This window comes from Prosopis cineraria, unplaced genomic scaffold (genome assembly GCF_029017545.1).
Source record: "Prosopis cineraria cultivar Desert tree isolate PC_DT_omini unplaced genomic scaffold, ASM2901754v1 PC1, whole genome shotgun sequence".
NCBI classification, from domain to species: Eukaryota; Viridiplantae; Streptophyta; class Magnoliopsida; order Fabales; family Fabaceae; genus Prosopis; species Prosopis cineraria.
The window spans coordinates 1,700,803-1,722,777 of NW_026555332.1; the positions used below are offsets into that span (position 1 = coordinate 1,700,803).

Consider the following 21,975-nt stretch of genomic DNA (forward strand, 5'->3'; position numbering starts at 1 on the left):
ATTGTTTTCATTTAGCCGTATATAATATATCAAGTCATCAACATACCTTATACCTCAAATTAATTTAAGAATCAATTTGTGTTTCAAATCCTAAAAGACTAAAGTGACCATTTAAAAAAATGTAGTAGATTAAATTAATAAAAATTAAACTTAAAAACTAAATCAATAACTAAACAAATTTGAGAAATTAGATATTATGAAGTTTTTTTTTATTATAAATTTACTATCTTAGTGGAGGTAGTCTTAAATTTTTTTTTATTTGTAAAAATTAAATATATAATTGTCTTATAAGTTCCTTATTTACATTTTATTATACATTTGACATTTACTATTTATTTATTTATTTTGTTTTGGTCCTTCATCACATTTTTAAAACCGGCCTCCCCTGCAATTTCTTTTAACATATAAAATTAAAAGTAAAAATTTAATAATATTGGGTTTTATAATACTCTGACCACATTTACAATAAAAAGTAGAGAGATTAAAGCATAATTTTAAAATTATGATTGATTATAGTTAGTTGTCTACAGCATTCAATGTTGGCAATTTTATCTTTTAAATAAAATTTTAAAATTTGTTTGTAATAATAATTAGATTACAATAGAATTATAGTAATTTTATATTGGATTTATATTTAGTAAATAACCTAATTCACTCATTTAATAAATATATCAATTATATCCATTGAATTGTATTAATGCTTAAAAATTATCAATATATATATTCTCTCTAAAATTTCAAAATAACTCAACAATCAAAATACTTCTAACATATATTATCCCATCTAAAAAATTAAGATTTGATGGTTTGTTTAATAGTATATGATAAAATATCTGACAACAATCTAATTAAATTAAATTGTTATTATCATGTCATGTGATGCTAATTAAATGAGAGGATTTATCTCATTCATTGAATTGAAATTCAATTTATCTCACAAAATCATTGTAGTTTTACTTTAATTCATTGACAAATTTTATTATATACTTCCTCTATTTTAAATATAAGCAAAATTTTCATGTGGGATGTTGTGTATTTTTATTAAGAAAAAGTATTCAATCAAAAGAAAAGAAAAGAAAAGAAAAACTGCAAAACAATAATTAAAAAATACCATTAATGACATCTTTTCTTAATTGCACACTCATTAAAATGATAGTATCATTAAATTATGAAAAAATAAATCATTAATCACAAGTATATATTAATACACTGGTCAATTTTAAATATAACCATCAAGATTAATCAAATTTTTTTAAAATTTGTAAATTGATTAAATTTTTCTTATATATAAACATGGAGAGAATAAGTCGATTGATTTAAACAATAAAACATTCTATTTTATAATTTATTATTTAATTTGTATTTTATACACAATTAATTATCTTATACATATACAAATATAAAAAACCAATGACAAGTCTCATACCTTTATTAAAAAATCTACTAGGTCTCACATATATTATTTTTAGGGAAAATATCTATCAAATATTATTAGAGAAAATTTATATCAATTAAATATTACTTGTTGTTAAAATTAGGGTTGTGCAAAAGTTTTTCAATCCTGTCTGATCCAGTCCAACTCAAGATGGTCTAAATCTTTTTTGGTCTGTATAGATACTAGTCCTTCAAGATTAAAAAGACTGAAAAGACCTGACTAGTCTTCGGGTTGGACTGGACAAAAGGCTCGGCATTCAGACCACTTGGTCTAGTCTAGTCCTATTAATTTTTTATTATAATTATAATTAATTTATTTTTTAAAAATATTTGAAGTGTAATTAATGCTAAGGAGATAATGTATGAAAATTTATTGAGTTTATTTCTAAATTATTGTAATGTAGTGTTGTTGAATTTTATTGAGTACTGTTTTTGTTAAAGTTTATAAGTTTAAATCATTTGGATTATAACAAGAAATATTTTTTTTTATTGTTGAAAATTATTATAGATTTATTACTATTATAAATATTTTTACTATTTTAATTTAGTTTATTATGTTAAAATGATTATTGTCTCTCATAGAATAAAAAGAAAAAAAGTTAAATGAATACTAAATTGACAGGACCAGTCTCTTAGTCCTATGGACCAAGTCTAGTCCTATTAATCTTTGAGTTATCACTGAATAAGACCAGACTACGGGTTGCCTAACCCAGTCCATGAAGAGACCGAATTTCGAGTTAGGATGAAATTCAGTGCCGTCCTGTCTTTTATGTAGCTCTAGTTAAAACTTAAATGAAGACTTGTTAATGTTGGTTAATCTTTTATCAAAAAGTATCTATTCAAGTTTTAACAATAATTTATTTTAAATTAATAATAATTTATTCAAGTTTATTTTTTTATTTGGGTTTTCATAACAATCGGTCCTTAATTGATATAGATTTCTTCTTCTATCCTTGATTGCTATTTTTCTTTATTTTTAGTGAGAGATCAACTTATTAACATGCAATCATTAAATAAAAGAAAAGAAAAAATCATGTTTAGTGAGTATAAATATGACAGGATCAGTCTTTGACCAAGTCTAGTCCTATTAATCTTTGAGTTATCCTGAATAAGATCGGACTACGGGTTGCCTAACCCAATCCATGAAGAGACCGGATTTCGAGTTAGGATGAAATTCAGTGCCGTCCTGTCTTTTATGTAGCTCTAGTTAAAACCTAAATGAAGACTTGTTAATGTTGGTTAATCTTTTATCAAAAAGTATCTATTCAAGTTTTAACAATAATTTATTTTAAATTAATAATAATTTATTCAAGTTTATTTTTCATTTGGGTTTTCATAACAATCGGTCCTTAATTGATATAAATTTCTTCTTCTATCCTTGATTGCTATTTTTCTTTATTTTTAGTGAGAGATCAACTTTTAACATGCAATGATTAAATTAAAAGAAAAGAAAAGAATCATGTTTAGTGTTCATTTATAAATATATAAGATTCTTTGAAAAAAAAAAAAAAAAAAAGCAAAGGCCGATTGGCACCGTCCTCACAGGGGAAATTCCATCCCATTATTAGAATAAAGTGAGCGACCACCTACCTCCCTCAATGGTCAAAGCAAAAGGTATCACATGGTAACTCAATCTAAATTTTTAATCTTAATTAGAAGCACAAACTATATTTTCATTCTTTGAATTTTATTGAAATTTCAGTCTAGTCTTCAATTTATTTTAAATTTTTGACAAAAACATCCTCTTGTTTGGGTTTGTGCTTTTAGTTTTTTCCCCCTTTCGGCCTTATGACTGCGACTTTGATAATTACTCACACTTCGTCTAATTACTCCAATTTATAGTGATGTTTCACTGACTGATGAGTTTACAAATGAAAGAGGTTTGTTTGTTTTTTTTTTTGTGGGTTTAAATTTCATAATAAACTAGAAATGTGTGCCTATATATGACACGAAGACACTATCATGTGGAGAATTATGATACAATGGCGTACATATAATAAACTTTACGATTTAATTCAGATTTACAAACAGTCCAAAATTACAGTAATCAAGCACTTGAATAATTAAAGATAAATAGCCAAATCATGCAACATCATCTGCAAACTAAGATTTTTTTTCTTTTGACAGAATTCATATATTTGTAGATAGACAATGAATAGATTTGTTGACAATAATAAAATATAGCACGAGATAAATACTTATTTAATAATTTTCTTACGCAAGGATATATTGATTTAGATAAAAGTTTTGGCAAAAAAATCAAAATTCAAAATATTAAAAAGGTAGACAGAAAAATATAAGAGCTGTGCTAGTAGAGATGAATAAAATCAAATATTAGTCACATTATTTATACCACTTAAAGTTGTGCAGGTTTATATTATATGGCTCAATAAGTTTGTCTTCTTCAAGCCATTTGGGCTTATCAAACAAGCATTGGATTCAAGTCAAATCTTGCCTTGTTTTATTAGAATTGATATGATGTCTTAATCCAACTCAACTCATATGAATCTCATAATGCTTATGAATAATTATAAACAATGATATTTTTCTTTTTTTTTATTTGTTAGGAACAAGAATTTTACTCCTCCAATAATAAAGTCTAATTTCTTTTAAAGTATTGAGAGAAAAAGGTAGATCATTTATAACTAAATTTGAACCCTCATCTATTTAAGTGATAAGAATTTATACCATTCACATGCATTAAAAGTTAGTTAAGCAATGGGATTTTATAATTTTTAATTAACATTTTTATATCTACTATTAATCCAAATTTAATTATTGTTAGCCTCAAATAGAGTAGATATGATTTTCTTTTTATATTAGCAAGTTTCGATGTAACTCATATGTCAAAAATATCTCCTCAACTTATTTTTAAACTTGGAAAAATGACAAAGAAATTCTGACAATAAAATTATGTGAAATGTTATAATTTGTTTCAAGTATTTGAGAGCCTTTCTAACATTAATAATTTGTATAAAATGACTAAAATACTCACCATTTAAACTAAATTAATAATTTTTTATTCAATCCTAACCATTATAAAAAATAGTCATTACTTAAATTAAAACAAACTTATCTTATCATATAAAAAAAAAGATCATATATGAAATGATCGCTATATAGCTAATAATATTTACAACATTTAAATTTTAATAAATCCAAAGTTTGCATAAGAAAAATTATAATTTTTTATTTCATTCTAGTTATTATAAAAAATAATTATTGTTTAACTTAAAGTAATAATTAATATTTAATTTTTTTGAGGTTAAAGCTGTTATTTTTTATTTTAAACTGAAAATATTATAGTCATCTTATCAAAAATAGTTAATGTTATAAAGATTTTAAAAATTTAAGAAGAATTATGGTATTTGGTTTATTACATTACAATTTGCATATTAGATTTTTTTTTTGGGTCATTTTGAGACATGCTTGGCCTCATCGAACTTCGGACCTAATTTCCCTAATTTTGTTAAAAAAAATAACTTAAAGATTGAATTAGATTAATGATTTTTTTTTTTTGCCAACAATGATTAATGAATCACGTTTTTTAGGGATTAAAAATGTAAAATTAGATGTTCCGTCACTTACAAGCAGAGCCTACTCATCCTGGCCCTGTGCTCTCTCTCTCTCCCCTCTTATAGTTCCCACTTTCTGGCCGGGAGAGCAAATTTCCTTTAACAAAGCCTCCTTTCTCTCTCCCTCTGCCCGTATAATTTCAGAACAGAAGGCTACATATCGAAGATTAAGAATTTGAATCTCACGAAGCCGTGAGAGCTCTTCTTAACAACTGCAATATTATTCAATCCCTCGTCGAAAACCAAAAAAAAAAAAAACAGAAATTAAGCGGTAAAAATGGTGTCGGCAAACAAGGAGATGGCTGTGTACTGTTTCGACACCCTCGTCGCTCACTACAACAGCGAGGATGCTCCTCCCCCTGCCTTCGATGAGGGTCAACAGTAATAACTCTCGTTTACATCTCTTTCTTCACCATATCTTCGCACCTTTTTTTTTTTTCTGTTTTCTTGCACGTGGGTATTAATGGGGAGGATTCTTGAATTGGCTCATGATTTTGCCGTCATGGTAGTTTTTTTAATTTTTCTGATCGGTTTAAGATCATAATTTTGTGTGTTATTTGTTGGCTTTCCTTTGTCCTTGATAAATTTCTCGTCTTTTTTGTATGTTACTTTCGCTCTGGCTTCTAAGCTTGTATAAGTAATCCTGCATTGGTGCGTCATGGTTACGGGTGACCTGTGACATGGCATTTCAAAGAACGGAGAGAATAATTTTATAATCTTGCCAAACTTCTTGTTCAGAAGTTATAACTAGCATTTTTTGTCAAACGTGATGAATATAACTCAACACTATAGTTTTTAGACGATTACCATACTATGGGTTTACTTTGTGTAACAGTTGACTCTGATGAAAATCTCACAATTTCAGTAGTTTCCTCCATGATGACTAAATTAGATATGAGCATGCATGTAGCTTTTGCTAAATATTATGGGGTACATATTTTTCTAAATATTATTAGCTTCTTTATTCTTTATTTATGACTCGTGAATTTCTATCTCTTAATTAGATTAAGACTTTGTTGTCGTTGTCCCTGGACTTTGAGCGTTCTCTGTGTTGGCAACTAGATCTACAAGTCTCCTTTATAAGCATGAGCTAACACGTTGAGGCACATAATCTATAGTAATTTCTAGTGCCGCTTGGTGAAGCTTGTTACCCATTAGAAGGAAAATTATGTATTTTATAGAGAATGCAATTAAGTTTCTGAAGAATCCTTGTTATCAGGGAAATAAATAGATTAAAGGTACCACTAGTGTCTTCTGTACATCTTTTCAGTGAAATGTTGAGATTTACAGTTCTTATTGACTTGTCATTCATGTAGGTCTCTTCGATGATGAATATTTTCAACATGTTTGCATGCATGTGCTGAATCTATGGATATCCTAAGTTGTCTGTATCTATTGTTATAATAGGCTGGTTTTGGTTATTGGAATGATTGTCACAAAATTCACATCTCATTTTCTATTTAACAGTTTTCCCCTTAACTGTATTTTAAATTTTGAATTCGATCTTGGATATATGATGACTGAGAATTTGGTCATATGGGATTCACATCTGGAACACTATTATGTTATTTCAATAACATTTTTGTCTTTTATCTTCCTTTTCCTTCAATATTGTGTCAGAATATTCAATATTTATTATAAATATTGTATTGCCTTCATTTGCCTTTACTTGTATTTATTAGGCTTTATTAGAAAGTATTGCCCTTCTTGTATATATAGTCAACATGTACCTCAGTATTATAATCTATGAGAAATATTTTCTCTCTCAAGTTCTACATGGTATTAGAGCCTGGTTGGCTCCATTTTAGGGTTTTTTTGTTCTTCTCAAACGTGGCACTAGTGCTGGACACAGAGCAGCAGAGCGAGGGTGAACGTGTGTGCAAGCAAGGAGTGTGAAGTAGATCATAGCCCACAAAGGGACCTTCAGCAGCCTCCGATTGGCCCAACCCCAGAATGCTGTCATTATTGGCAACACGTGTGCGATACTCGCACAAGAGCTTCATTTGGCATCATAAAGTGAAGGGTGGCGCATGCAAGCGCATGGGGTTTTCTCCAATGGTAGTCTGTCTTCTTGGCGACGACATGTGTTTTCTGGCCAAATTCCATTAGTCTTTGTGTTTGGGTAACATTGTTTAGAATTTTTGTCATGTGTGGTTTGCCGTTCTGAGTGTTTTTTGGCCACTATGGTTCGTGTGGCACATTGTATCACTTCAAAAAGCTAAAGAGGTTTGCTCAGTGTGTCTAGATCTACAACCCGAGGCCAAAAATTCTAAGTTTGAGTCTGTTGTGGGAGGTATGTTAGATTTTGTATCCTTAGTATTAGTGGCTGAAAAAGGTAACTTCTTTCAAGCCCTAAAACCTTGTGCTGAATCTTTGCAGATTGTTGACTCTGGCACCTTAGATCATATGATTGGTTGTCATGAGTTGTTTACTTCTGACATCCTATGTGCTAGGAATGTTAAAGTAAAGATTGTAGATGGCTCCTTAGCACTTGTAGCAGGAAAAGGGAGTATTTGAATTTCATACTCTATAGGTCTTGCTTGGTATGAAGGATTGAGGGATTGGGATTGGGATGGAGTAATGCCAAGTTTTCATGTTTGGTGGGAATGAAAATTTTAATGCCGAGCCCAATCCCATCTAGGTGGAAATACCCAATACCACCTCCCCTTGTTATTAGAAAATCAATCCCCAGATTTTAAATTTCTAGACCAAATTGCCCCTTATTCCATCCCTCTCCCTGGTTAGAGTCGTCCCTAGCTCTATTGTAGACGTCGTGCTGGTGATGCTATGCCGGCGACATTGTCTTCCACTCGTGGCAACCATCTTCAATCATTGTCCTTGTGTCTCAGATCTCAAATAGCAAGGCTTGATTTTCTCCCTCGTATCTCAGATCTCAGATCTTAGATCTCAAATCCTAGAGCTTCAAGACTGGTAGGGCCTTCTCCCTCATGTCTTAAAAATTTTTCAATTTGAGAGAGACTGACCTAGTGATCGTCTTAGACCTTCACCATGCCTTTCCAACTTATAGTTCTAGAAGAATAGGGCATTATTCTTATCTTTTTGCTATCGGCCATGAACAAACTTGATAGCAGAGCTTTGCAGACAAAGGCTAGTCACCTCATCTGGAAGAGTGAGAGAGATTTATGGATGGTTTGGCAGCTTTGGAGGTTGAAGAGGAATGAGAAAGACAATTCGAGTTTGTTACCTAGTTTTTGTTGGATGTTAGTCTTAACTTTTTTTTTTTAATCCTATATCATACCAAGCATAATTTTAAAACTTAATCCCCCTCCCACTCCCACTACCAATGCCATTCCCAATCCCATAAAATTTAATTTTTTGTACCAAACAAGGCCATAATGTTGAAGTCTATACTTCATGTGCCTAAGCTTGATTGCAATTTACTTTCGATCAATCAATCAATTGACCAAGCAGTCAAATTGTTATGCTAAATTTCTCCCATGCCACTATATGTGTCAGGACCATTCATCTAGAGAATTGGAAGTGCTAAAGAATATGAGAGGCTCTATAATTTCGAAGTCTCCACTCGAGTAGGTAACTCATTGGTTGTTGGTAACTTTACAGCCACCTCTAAAGTTAATAATTTTATGGTGTGGCAAAAAAGATGGGCCATTCTCATTTTCATTACCTTAAACGTTTGTTCCTAGCTATATGCCCAAACCTGAATATTAATGACATTCAATATGAAATGAATGAATTGCCAAACACCATAGAACTTCCTTTCCTAGAACCACACACCCACTAAACCGTTCACAACCATTCATAGTGACTTGTGGGGACCATCTCGTACACCCAATTGTACTGAAACATGGCCTATTTCTTTCATTGATGATCATGCTTGTGTCTTTTGGGTTTATATTTTAAGAAACAAGTCTGAGGTTGCATCCACGTTCATGAACTTCTTCAACATGATCAAAACCCAGTTTAACACCATCATCCAAGTCTTATGCACCGATGATAGCACTAAGTGTTGTAACCAATCTTTGAGTGCTTTCCTTCAAATGCATGGTATTGTCCATGCCAGTTCTTGTGTCCATAGGCTCCAACAAAAATGGGGTTGCAAAAAGGAAAAATCACCATATACTTGGTGTTGCTAGAGCACTCATGTCTACTTGCAATGTGTCTAAGTTTTATTGGGGGTACTATTTTGACCACAACCCACCTAATTAACTGTATGCCTAGTTGAATTTTATTCTTTGAAATTCCTCTCCGCAAAATTGGGAATTGTTTTCTCCACATCTCATGTTAAAACCAGTCTTTTGCTTCGTGTGTTTGATTGCATAGCTTTTGTCTATAACCACCAAAGCATTAAACTTGAACCCTCGAGCTATCAATTGCATATTCCTGAGCTATTTTTCTACTTAGAAAAGATGCAGATGCTTTGACCTATCTCAAAACACACATTTGTTAGCCTTGATGCCATCTTTCATGAAGATACTCCATTATATCGCAATCCTTTGATTTAGAAGGAGAGCATAGGTGAATCTTAGACTTGGGAACTAGAACCTAATCAAGAACTGGTGCTTCCTGTTTCGTTGCAAGGGGCTTTACCTAGACACATGGTCTAGGTTATAGAGAAACGTTTGCTCCGGTGGTAAAATTGAACACTATTAGAGTCTTATTGTTTGTAGCAGTTAATCTCCACTAGCCTCTTTACCAACTTGACATAAAAAATGCCTTTCTGAATGGAGAGTTGAAGGAAGAAGTATATATGAGTCTATCTCCTAAGTTTGAGAAAGGCAGAGAAAATCAAGATTGTAAATTGAAAAAGTCTATATATGGCTTGAAACAATTACCAAGAGCTTGGTTTGATAGCTTCTCAAGAGTCCTAAGGCCCGAAGGTTAAAAGCAAGCCCTGTCAAATCATACAATGTTTGTTAAAGTCAAGAGAAACAAGAAATGTATCCGTATTGTCTATGTTGATGACATAATACTCACTAGAGATCATTTTGAGGAGATAGGAAGAGTGAAGGCTGCCCTTGGCAAGAAATTTGAAGTCAAAGATCTCAAGAAGCTAAAATACTTTTTTGGAATGGAAGTTGCTAGGTCAAGAAGAGGAATATGTGATTCTCAGAGAAAGTATATACTTGATCTGCTGATGGAGACAAGTATGTGGGGTTGCAGACCTGTTGAAACCCCTATTGAAGTCAAAAAATTGAAGAAGAAACCTTAGGAAAGGGAAGGTGAAGAAGAAGAAGAGGAGGCTGAAGAAAAGGAAGAAGCAGCTGACAAGGAGAGATATCAAAAAATTGTTGGAAAATTGATTGATATATCCTCCCCATAAGAGGCTAGATATAGAATTTGCTGTCAATGTAGCTTGTCAATATATGAGCTGCCCAATGCAAAGTCATATGGAGGTAGTCTGTAAGATTTTGAGATATTTGAATGGTACTTTTGGTAGAGGGTTGTTCTTCAGAAAATATGAGCAAAGATCCACAAAAGTTTATACCAATGCAAGTTGGGGTGGAACCTATAAAGATCAAAGGTCAACCTCTAGTTATTATTCATTTGTGTGGTGTAATTTGGTCACATGGAAAAGTCAAAAGCAAAGAGTTGCTTCAAGAAGCGGCGTTGAATTTGAATTGAAAGCTTTAGCTCAAGGAATAATTGAATAGTTGTCGCTGAAATAAGGTTGAATGACATACAGGTTGGAGCAAGCTCACCATCAAAGCTCTATTGTAATAATAAGGTTGCCTTAAGCATGGCCTTAAATTCAGTATAACATGACAAGCCTAAACATGTAAAGATAGACTGACACTTCATTAGAGAAAAAGTGAAAGCAAGAATTTTATGTTTGACATGTTTGCCTATGAAGATGCAAGTAGCTGATGTTTTGACTAAAGGATTAAGTGGACCTACATTTGAGAATTATATAAGTAAGTTGGACATGATTAGTATCTGTGATTTAATTTGAGGGTAATTGTGGGAATATTCAATATTTATTGTAAATATTGATTGCCTTTATTAGCCATTATCCATGTTTGTTAGGCTTTATTAGAATTTATTGCCCCTCCTGTATATATAGTGAACATGTACCTCAGTGTTGTAATCAATGAGAAATATTCTCTCTCAAATTCCACACATTGTTTTAATGGCATGTTTTATGTATCAGTGCACTACTGTAAAGGAATAATTGGTCTTCGCCAATGCAAGACCCTCATTCCATGGGATCTGTGAACAAGATGACTGGCAGCTCTGGCGTTTTATTTTAGATTTGTTTTTAGGGTGGTAAATTTACTTCTGAGGCTTCTTTTGTTTCAAGCCCCCTCCCCTTTCCACCCCCCACAAAAAAACCCAAGTAATGATACTATTTTCTTATTTTAGATGTCATAAAAAGGTTTTCAATAGCTAGTTGAAATTCATGTTTGCATAGATGTTTATATAATTCGAATTTTGATTAATTATAATATTAAGAAAATAACCCTTTCAAAAGTTATCCGCTCTCTTAGCGTTGAAGTTTTATTTGTAGATTCTACTCAACATCAAGGCATGCAATCAAGCAATAATCATGGAGAATAAATATATCATGTTCATCCTTAATAATTCAGTTCTTACTTTACTGGTTGAATTTGGTGAACAACTTCCTGATTAATGATTGAAATGTTGATCATTGAGGGTTGAAATCTTCCCAAAAAGGAAAAAGTGAAAGAATTACTTTGGGTTTTCGTTAATCAGTTTTCTTGTGATTTCTTTCATTCAAGTGAACCAGTAATGTTTGAACTTTGTTTCCTCTTTTTTCTTTCTCTTTTGGTTATTTAGAAATTGAAGGGCACAATATGGAAGCCGCTTTGCAGTTTGGCCTCTCTACTTTATGGAGTGTATTGTTTGTTTAAGAAAGTATCCCATGATACTGGAGTTTGTTGTGGGGTCCTGAACATGTAGGGCATAAGATGTGTGGTTCTCTTACAAATCTGTTTTAATGCTTTACTTCGCCACAAATTCTGTAAATGATAATGTTTCTTTAACTCCATATTTCAATGATAAGTTTTCTATATAAAATGTGATCTTCCCTTTTGTATATATTTATCCTCGCAAATCTGCTAATTTGTTGCATGGATGATTGGTTATAGTGTGTCTATCTTATGCTTTGGTAAATAAGGTTTGAGACTTGTATATTTTAAGAAAGAAAATATTTCTGTTTCTTGTTTAAGTGAAAATACTTTGGTTTCAGCCCTTTGTTTGTTACCTGGAAGAAAGTGGTGAATGGTGGGGAGCCTCGACTTCGAGGTTGTATAGGAACACTAGAAGCACGCTACTTGGTTAATGGCTTCAAAGATTATGCACTGACCAGGTCTGATGATGTAATTATGCATTTTCTTTAGTAATTACATAAACTGCACTTCCTTGAATTATGAACTACAGTCTCCATTCCACGTGGTTGGGAGGGGAGTTTTCTTCTCTTTAAGTGGGACTGTGTTACTTGCCCCTGTACTTAAAACATGTTGAGAAATGCTTGTAGCAGGCTTGTTTATATATGAATTGTGTTTCGTATTGTAAGGACATAACCATAAACATAAATATCATTCAAGGAATTTTTGGATGTTTCTTTCTTATAGAGATCTTTCCTTTTTCAAGCATCATATTGGTGACAAATCTGATGAGTTAATTAGTATCTTCATAAAAAATATTGAATGGCTTGGTTCTGGATAGTTGCTGGTATTCTCATGCAACATACTAGGGACATTGTTATTGAGCTTAGCTTCTGCTGTTTGTTCCTTGCTAGTTACCTTTAGAAGGCTAAGGTTTTTCTAGGCTTAAGCTTTTGTACTGTGTGCATCATTTGTAAAATCAATTTCAGTTATCTGACAGAAAAGTTTACAGAAAATATACAAGGTTTTGATTCTTAAATTATGTTATAAATATTATCAGAACCTTGGGACCTATTTATTTCAATAGCTCATGAATATGCTGATTTTTAGAAGAAAAAATTGAAGGACTCGCTTTATTTCCTTGTCCTGCAATTGGTTGACCATTAATCTTTAAATACTCCTTCATTTTTGTTCTTTGAAATATTTCACAGTGCTCTCAAGGATCGCAGATTTCCACCCATACAGGCTAAGGAATTGCCTTATTTGGAGTGTACAGTATCTATTCTTACTGATTATGAAGCTGCTGACCACTACCTTGATTGGGAGGTATGTGCTGATTTATTTGTTTTATGCAGACCTTTTAGAAAGAATGTAAAAATAATGTCCATTAGTTGAGCTGTCCAACGGTGATCCTGCATTGTTCTCAGTTCAATGTTTGGTCTGATTTTTTTTTTTTTTGTTGGTAACGCTGCATGTTACTGAATTTTGAGATAGTGGTTCTCATTATAGATGCCCGTTACAGAGAAGGAATGGTTTGTTTTATTGTTTTGAAAAAGATCGACTGCAAAGCTGATAAGCATACTTTGACGTCTTTGTCCTTTGATCCTTTGACATCTAAATCTCACAACAGAAAAATTAACCAATGAAATTAACATATGATGTAATCGATTCATGCTTATTTATGGCCTTGAGTTTCCATTTTATCGTATATGAGTTTCCAAACTCTAGCATAACGCAACATTAACAAACCTAAGATCGATAAGTGATTATGTTTTGTTTTATTTAGGATCGTATTATATATGATATGAAACTTGATTTAAAGTGGCTGAAGCATAAAAATTGTTTCTTGATTGGAGAGAGGAAATTGGGGTTATAAAGCATCTAAGTTGGAACTCTGAGGCCAAAGGAGATTTTTGTGCTGATAAAGATTTTTTCTTTTTTGCTAATATTTCTTTGCTTCACAAATATGCTCAGTATGGAAACCCCCCCCCCCCGTCTTTTATTTTCTTTTAGGATTAACCTAAAGAAGACAACCAGGGAGTAACTTTGATTGCTACATTGTTTGCACATTCTACATATTTGATGTCTGAGTTTCTGCTTACTAATGATAGGCTTGTGATGATTTTTTTTTTTTTTAATCCTCAGTGGCTGTGCTGACAGTTCATTATACAGTTGTTTTATGTAATATTGTGGATGAGGTTGAGTATTTCAAGTACAGAAAACATTAAGGGACCAGGCAATGTGCAATGAATGCAAAATATTTGCTTATTTCTTGGTTTTGTGTTCGTTTTTCTTTTTGCACTTTAGATTTCATTCTACTATTTTTCTTGCAGGTAGGAAAGCATGGTATAATTATTGAGTTTATTGATCCTGACCATCATACAAGGCGAAGTGCCACTTACCTGCCTGAAGTAGCTGCCCATGAAGGTAGCTTAGATTATGTTTACTACTCCCTCTGTTCTTTTTTCTTTTTTTCTTTTTTTCTTTTTTCTTTTTTCTTTTTCCTTTTCTTTCAAGAAAATTTTTGTTTCTATTTATCTGTCTCTTTAAAAGTCCAATAATATTACTATTTTTTCAATTACACCCGTCTCTTTATTAACTTTAGAAGTTCAAGGCATCATTAATGACTAAAATAAATTAAGAGGATACTAGAAAATCTAAAAGGAATCATAATATGTATTCATTGCATTTCTTAATCGGTTTGTAACTTTGAAAGATTGATGAAAAGAAATGGAGGGAGTATTAGATATAAATTTAAACTAGGGTGGAATATTGCTGATGAAATGAAGGAGATTCTCAAAGGTGAAACACAACTTCTATAACTTCACTCTGACAACTCCACTTTTACAAAAGCACAACTCTTAACCTATCCATAAAAATTTGCATAACCTTTAAACTTCCTCCTATTTACTGGAATTTGCTAAAAATTGTCAATCACATCTTTCTAAATACACTAATATTCATAAATTTCGCGCACAATACTTTTTCCGCATACTTTTTCCAACAAGTATTCAGTTTTTTATAATTTGAACAGGTAACATGAAGAAGTTTCCTCTTAGTTCTTTGCTTGCTTATGGGGAGGTTCTAAACGAGTTAAAAAAAGAAAAGAAATCTGGTCCTTGAAAAAACTATGACTGAAAAATGAGTATTTTTTCTTACAACTGCAATGGCTTTCCTGTAATCACTGACCATGGAAATTTTGTCAGCAAAAATTTATGGAGTTGTGTAACGAAATGGCAGAGAGCATTATGAGATCATCTGTTGGTGATATCCATCACTGGAAATGGATGTCCTTTTTATCACGCAGAAGACGATATGTATAATATTTATTATTGACATTCCTGTCCACACAATTACTTTTTTCATTCTATTTTTCCTCTTTGACATGGTTTTCTTATGCCTCTAACTGGTTGATATATAGTGAAATATGGGTGAAAATCCGACGATCTGTGTCTGCATACTTTGGTTATAGGTTGGACAAAAACAGAGGCCATTGACTCTTTGGTCCGCAAAGCAGGCTACAATGGCCAAATTACCGAGTCACTCAGGAAGCGTTTACAGCTGACTCGTTACCAAAGCACTTTATTTACCATGAACTACAGTGAGTATGTCTCCTATGTGAAGGAGACGAGAGGCGGGCCTGCCTTTATTCTTGGGGCAAAGCCACATCACTGATGCTTCTTACAGCCAATCTTTGCTGAAAACAAAGAATTCCTATACATGATTCTGATTCAATTGTCTGTTGGGTTGGATCTGATTTCTTCTCTAGCCCCAGATACTGTTGTAATTGTTGCAACTTTTCATTCTTCAAATTCATTTGATTTTGAAGAAACTTATTTATCACTGAACTCAGCTTCTGTGACTGTCTACTACTATCCACCTTTTTCAGCAGCGCAAGTACGCTGCGGAAATCTCGAACTGTTTTATATGTAACTCTTATGAATGACTGATATTTCAACTTTTTCTCTGCCATTTCATTTCAGGTTATTTAAAGCTGTTTTTTTTTCCTTTTAAGTAAAAGTGTCTGAATTGTGCAATCAGAGTAGGTGAGAGCTCTATGGTGTGGTTTGGTGAGTTTGAAAAGTTCAAAATTTGTGAGCACTTTTGGATTATTAATGGTTTATTTGGACACTTGTGCCAATTGATTTGGTTAGTGACTACAATTTGCTCGGAGATGTGAGGGTTTAATTTGAAGGGTAAATGTGCAAATTTGGCTCCAAATTATTTTTCCAAGAGCATATGATAGTTTAAATTATCAGATGGTGCAAAACAAATTATAAATTTTTAAAAATAGAGTATTTAATAGCCCGTCATTAATTTCAGTTAACAGACGTTATGTGGGGTTCATAATGACACGTAGCATGACATGTCAGCATGATAAAAGTATAAATTTAGCTATGAATTATTTTCTGAGAAGCATTGAATATTCTCTACTATAAAAAAAAATGAATCATCCAACACCTTCCCTTCAATTTTGACCAAACATTATTTATTTTTGTACTTATGAAGCCCATAAAGCATTAGTCTCTCCATCTTCTTGCCTTCGTTTTCAATCTCAATTCGAGAAGAAGAGATTTAAAAAGTTTTTATCTAAAAATATTCATGAAGACGATGCTGACAAAGTAGAAGAAATAATTCATGAATAAATTAAGTTATAATCAAGCTTTTTACATGCATAGTAAAATTAAGCTTTTATTTTATTGGCATCATTCTTGTGAATGTCTTTAGATAAGAACTCATTGAACCTCTTTTTCTGGAGCTTATATTGAGATCGAATACAAGAAGATTGGAGAGATTAATGCTTTGTGAGTTTCATAAATATAAAAATAAATAATATTTGGTTAAAATTGAGGGGAAGGTGTTGGATGGTCTATTTTTTTATATTAACTTCTCAAAAATAGTTCGCGGTTAAATTTACACCTTTACCTTGCTGATGTGTCGTGCCATGTGTCATTGTAAGTCTCACATAACGTCCATTAGCTGAAGTTAATGGTGTGTTACTAAATGCTCCATTTTTGAAAGTTCGTAATTTATTTTACACCATCTAATAGTTTAGACTATCAAATGCTCCTAGAAAAATAGTTTGTAATTAAATTTGCTACTTTACCTTAATTTTAATGGAAAAAATGATTAGAGATTCAGATAAGATATTTTATGGGATACAAGCGAACAAAAATTGTTTTTTTAATTTTTATTTTGTGATCCAATCATTACAATAATTTGACTTTATTGAAAATATCAATTCAAACCTTTCAAGCTTTCCTTTGCATGTCGAATTGAAGCCATCTTGTCTCATTTTAAGGAGCAAGTTATAATAACTTTAATTTTAGACAGGTCACTTGTAAGGAATTTAAAATTTTGCAAAACTAAAAAAAAAATATTTTTAAATGTCCAACACTTGAAAAAGTTGGTATTTATATCTTTTGACTATAAAGATGTTTACTACAGTAATATGTAAAAATGATGTTTCTTTAATTAAGGATTACATAGTACTTTTCATATTGATCATTATCTAATAAATTGTCTCAATTAGAAACTTTATTAATCATATTTCCCAATTAAAAGAATTTAAAAAATCTTATTAATTATATCTTAAATAATTCAAAATTTCTTTTTCTTTTTAATCATGATATTTCAAAAAGTGTCTTATAATGCAGAACCAGAAGGAACATGCGGGAATGTTGCATGATAGGGGGGAGTTTTTGAATGCCTTCGGACTAGCCTGAGACAACGGATATATGTAGACTATGATTGAATTAAATAGTTAAACTCGGATTCAGCTGATTATGAAGAACTAGGATCGAACTGGCAACGCATGTTTAGCCATGCTAATCCCAATAAAAGGTGGCCTCCACAATCTTTCCCAACCAATTGAATCGCTCATGACACATCCTTCTCACAATTGAAAGTAGTAGTTTTTGTTTCAAATAGCAAGTAATGACAATTGAGTGTAATCATAAATCTTTAACTTCCCATAGATGATTATTAGGATAGATGGCAGTTCATCACGCACCAAAGCCACTGGTATTTCTTATTGTCCTCTTGCTTTATTAACATTGCCCAAAGGAGATGAAAGGGGGGCAAGGAAAAAGAAAGAGAAAGCACTTGATTCTTAGCCATACCATGCATTTACTTCATCGTAACATCCAACAAGGCTGAGAAAGGATCTCATTGCTGTTTTATTCTTGGATAAACTCATACAGACAAAATCATAGTCTACGGATACCTTCCCATCAAAAATTGCTCCGGTACCAATAAACACCCTTCTGATGTTCGTCTGGCTCCACATAGATGCACTCTCCTGCTTCCCTCCACAAGGCCTTGTAAAACGGAGTCCCGTCAAACTGGTAGTACTCTCCAAGAAGAGGCTTCACCGCTTTAGTTGCTTCCATTGCATGGTAGTGAGGCATTGTGGAGAAGAGATGATGGGTCACATGAGTGTCTGTTATGTGATGAAACACCTTGTTCAGGATGCCATAGTCTCTATCCACCGTCGCCAATGCTCCTCTCAGCCAGTCCCATTCAGATGAATCATAGTGTGGCAATGCACAGTGAGTGTGCTGCAAATAAGTGATTGTCACCAGGAAGCTGTTCACAATCAGCAATGGCACCCCATAAACACAGAAAAGCCAACCCACTCCTTTCACACTTGCTATGTGATAGAGCACGTAGGTTGCGCCAAACACACAAGCATCAGACAGGTATATTAGCAGCCTCTCACGGTTAGAATAGATGGGGGCGTATGGATTGTAGTGGCTTGCGAAACGATCATAGTGTCTGCCAGAAACATTGAAGGCCAAGTACAAAGGCCACCCAAGGGTGAGTGTAATGAGGAGAGTGAGAGCCCTTCCCAGTGGGTTGTTTAGGTATTTGCTGCACCATGCCATTTTGGACTTGGGTTTCGGGACAAACACTTCATCACGTTCGAGGGATGCTGTGTTGGAGTGATGGCGGCGATGGCTGATCTTCCATGAGAAGTATGGGACTAGAAGTGCAGAATGGAGGGTTAGACCTACCAAATCATCAAGCCATTGGTAGTCACTGAAGGCATGGTGGCCACACTCATGGGCAATCACCCACACACCGGTGAGAATGCAACCTTGGAGAGCCCAATAGATGGGCCAGAGAAAGTAGGGAATTGGGTGGGGAAGGAGATGGAAGTAAGTAGTGGCAGTATAGAGACTAAAGGCCAAGAAAAAGTCACGAGCAACATAGGAGAATGAGCAGAAGAGGGAACGCTCAAAGCAATGTGGAGGAATGGCTTTCTTGAGTTCCCCAACTGTGAAGGGTGGTTTTGAGTATGGAGACCTTGAGAGAGGCTTCTGTTGCTCTCCAGATATTTCTCTAGGTGCAGAAGCAACACGGCCTCCGGCTCCCATTGTTTCCTCAGACTAGCTGGCATGAAAATAGGATTAGGTAAGTTCTGAATATCTAATTCCAACACAGGAATCTTTGAAAATACCACTATAAAATAAATGGCAGATGAATAAAACAATGATCAGAAAACAATATTCCAGAATCTGAAGGTGGTCCTGTGTCTGCCATGGCATGACAGGAAATCACATGCAAACAAAGAAGTGGTCCTGCCAAGTTTGTAGGCCTATGACCCTTCAGTTAAACCCAAAAATGAAGGGACAAATGGGTGTGGGGGGAAATAATCAACATATTATAATATTCCCCTAAGCTCACGGGAAAATAACCAGAACAAAATTAACACATTTAGAGTTCATATGCCCTGCAGACACAATTTAACTTCATGACACGTAGCTAGTATCATTTTTCCTCTATTTGAAAGGGTGCTCCCAGAATTGATTTGGAAACCAACATGGAGGATGTTACACCGAGTTAGAACACTATATTAGAGTTTCAGAAATAGGTTGATATGTCGCATGTAAGGCCAGGGATTTCTGATTCACAGGTTTGCTAAATGTGTGACTCTAACCAGCTGACATACAAAACTAAATACAGTGATGAATTTTACAGGAGGGCCCACTGTAGTATGGCAAAGACCTATTTTCCAACCTTCCATGGAAGTCCAACACAAGTTTGTGGCACTCATGATCATTTACTGGCCACATATTTTATCGAGGCTTTTCCTTCAAATAAAAGAACGAAACAAAGGTCAAGTTCTTCGCAGGCGTGACTTTCGAGTTCACATGCAAAACAGCAACACGTGCATATTTCTTTAGCACGATCACAGTCACTCAAAAAATTCCCCATATACCACAAAATCAGAGTCATCGACTCTTTTTCAAAAATTCTCCATGTAAAATTTGTCATAATCTATGTTAAGAACTTCGAGCCAAACATGAGCAATGTCACATAACTTTGGTACATCAAGTGCATCAAGTGCTTAGGATGCTCGCTCTTAAGTTCTTAAAAGATAATATGTGAACATTTTTCCAACTCTGCCTCGCATCATAATCATTTACCCTTTAGATCTAAAATGTTTCTTCTTGTGTCATAAGTCTACAAGAATCAGATGGCAAAGTCCTAACCAAGTAACTACACCCAGTTTTAAACAAAACAAAGATGCCGGAAAACCTTACAAGGGGATGAAAACAAGGTAGAAAAGAGTAAAATATTCAAAGTCTCAGCAGTTCACGGAAACCAGTATGGAATAATCTATGCAAATAGAAGTAAAAAACTTTTTAGACCATACTGCAATTTGTATTTTGTTCATTACAAAAGCAAAAGAAGCAGAAAGCCATAGACCATATCAATGAGCTTATAATTACAATATAACAGTCACGGACAATGAGAAGGTAGCAGCTGTCTGCAATAAAACTACAAACAAAACAAGAGAAAAAAAAAAAAAAGCAGCAGCGATGCGTTTTATTACATCTGTTAGCGATACACACGCACACATTGATATAGAAGACTGATAATACTATACATGTCCTTCCAATGTAATCAAAGCATTAGAATAAAATCCAAAAGAAATAGAAACAGACATGAGAAGGCAATGCACCTCGTGAAGACAAAAGAGGGCGAGAGAAAAAGAGAACACATATTCCAATAGCATCTCTGTAACGCTAAGAGATATTCTTATACTCTTATACTGATCCAGGGTTCTGTAAAAGAAAAAGCGTATACGACTCTCCCAATAATGGAATAGGAATCTTTAGAGTATCAAGAAAATTGGTGAAAGGTTAAAAAAAAAAATTGAAACGAAACAGGTTCTGAGTGACAAAACCAACAGCAATACCGATGACTCAGCTTAAATTAATCTTTTTAAAAAATAGCAGATTTCTCACGCAATCATTTAGTCAAGTGCCTTGAAAGATATCGAGGGGGGGAAAAGGGACATGAAATACGTTTCTTATTTTCAAGAAATACGGTTAACATCTGATTGGCAAGTATAATAAAGGCATACGTGTCGTATGGAAAAATCAAACACAAAACGAAGGAAACGAAAGAGGATAAATGTCAGCATTTTCTCAGATGTCGTGGAGATTAAAATCAACGAATTTCCTCCCGGCAATGAAATCAAAGCTGCTCCGAATTCATTCGCTGGATTAATCATTAAAGCAAGAAAACCGAGTCACATTACAAATAAAAACCATAATCGTTCGTCCTTGATTCAGAAAGAAAGCCAACACATCTCATCGAAGAAATCAATCAGGTCGGCAAACTCACATGCATTAGTTACATAGAGATGCAATCTTTGAAAAACAGATACAAGAAGAAGAAGACAGAACGATGAAATGCAGATAGGAAGAGAGAAGGAGAGGGTGAGAGGAAACTACCAGAAACTTGAATGGTGATACTGGAGAGTGTTGTTGATGGCGTTAAATTTGCGTTATTGTGTGAGAAGGAAAGAAGAACACTCAACAAGCGCTGCTTATATGGACGAAGGAACGAACGAAACAAAAGAAAGGTCACACTCACACATGACACAACGCAAGCACCCATCTCGGAATATGGGTCCTTAGGATTCCAAAAGAGAGAAATCACAATCAAGACCACTTGACCCAATTAAATGTTTTACCTGATCAATATCTTTAACATTGTTGGCAAAATAATAATAATAATAATAACTTTAATATTACTGTGTAGCATCAAAAGACTTATACTCCTCTGATTTTATTTATAGGATAGGGAGAAAAAAAATTTTAATTTTATTTATAAATTATGTC

The 21,975-nt window shown here is 33.4% G+C and overlaps 2 protein-coding genes across 2 annotated transcripts; one reads left to right on the top strand and one right to left on the bottom strand.

Moving 5' to 3' along the window:
* The first annotated feature begins 5,030 nt into the window (after window positions 1-5,030).
* Window positions 5,031-15,813, top strand: LOC129321060 (uncharacterized protein At2g38710-like). The gene is made up of 5 exons (XM_054966792.1): window positions 5,031-5,390; window positions 12,199-12,318; window positions 13,048-13,162; window positions 14,170-14,263; window positions 15,309-15,813. Exons 1-5 carry the CDS (start codon window positions 5,287-5,289, stop codon window positions 15,509-15,511), a joined length of 636 nt encoding a protein of 211 aa, XP_054822767.1. The 5' UTR covers window positions 5,031-5,286; the 3' UTR covers window positions 15,512-15,813.
* Window positions 15,814-17,795: 1,982 nt separating this feature from the next.
* On the bottom strand, window positions 17,796-21,545 carry LOC129303850 (omega-6 fatty acid desaturase, endoplasmic reticulum isozyme 1-like). Its single transcript, XM_054943394.1, has 2 exons — window positions 20,808-21,545; window positions 17,796-19,227 (listed from the first exon to the last, which is right to left on the bottom strand). The coding sequence occupies exons 1-2, from the start codon at window positions 20,859-20,861 to the stop codon at window positions 18,070-18,072; spliced, it is 1,212 nt and encodes a 403-aa protein (XP_054799369.1). The 5' UTR covers window positions 20,862-21,545; the 3' UTR covers window positions 17,796-18,069.
* Between the last annotated feature and the right edge of the window lie 430 nt (window positions 21,546-21,975).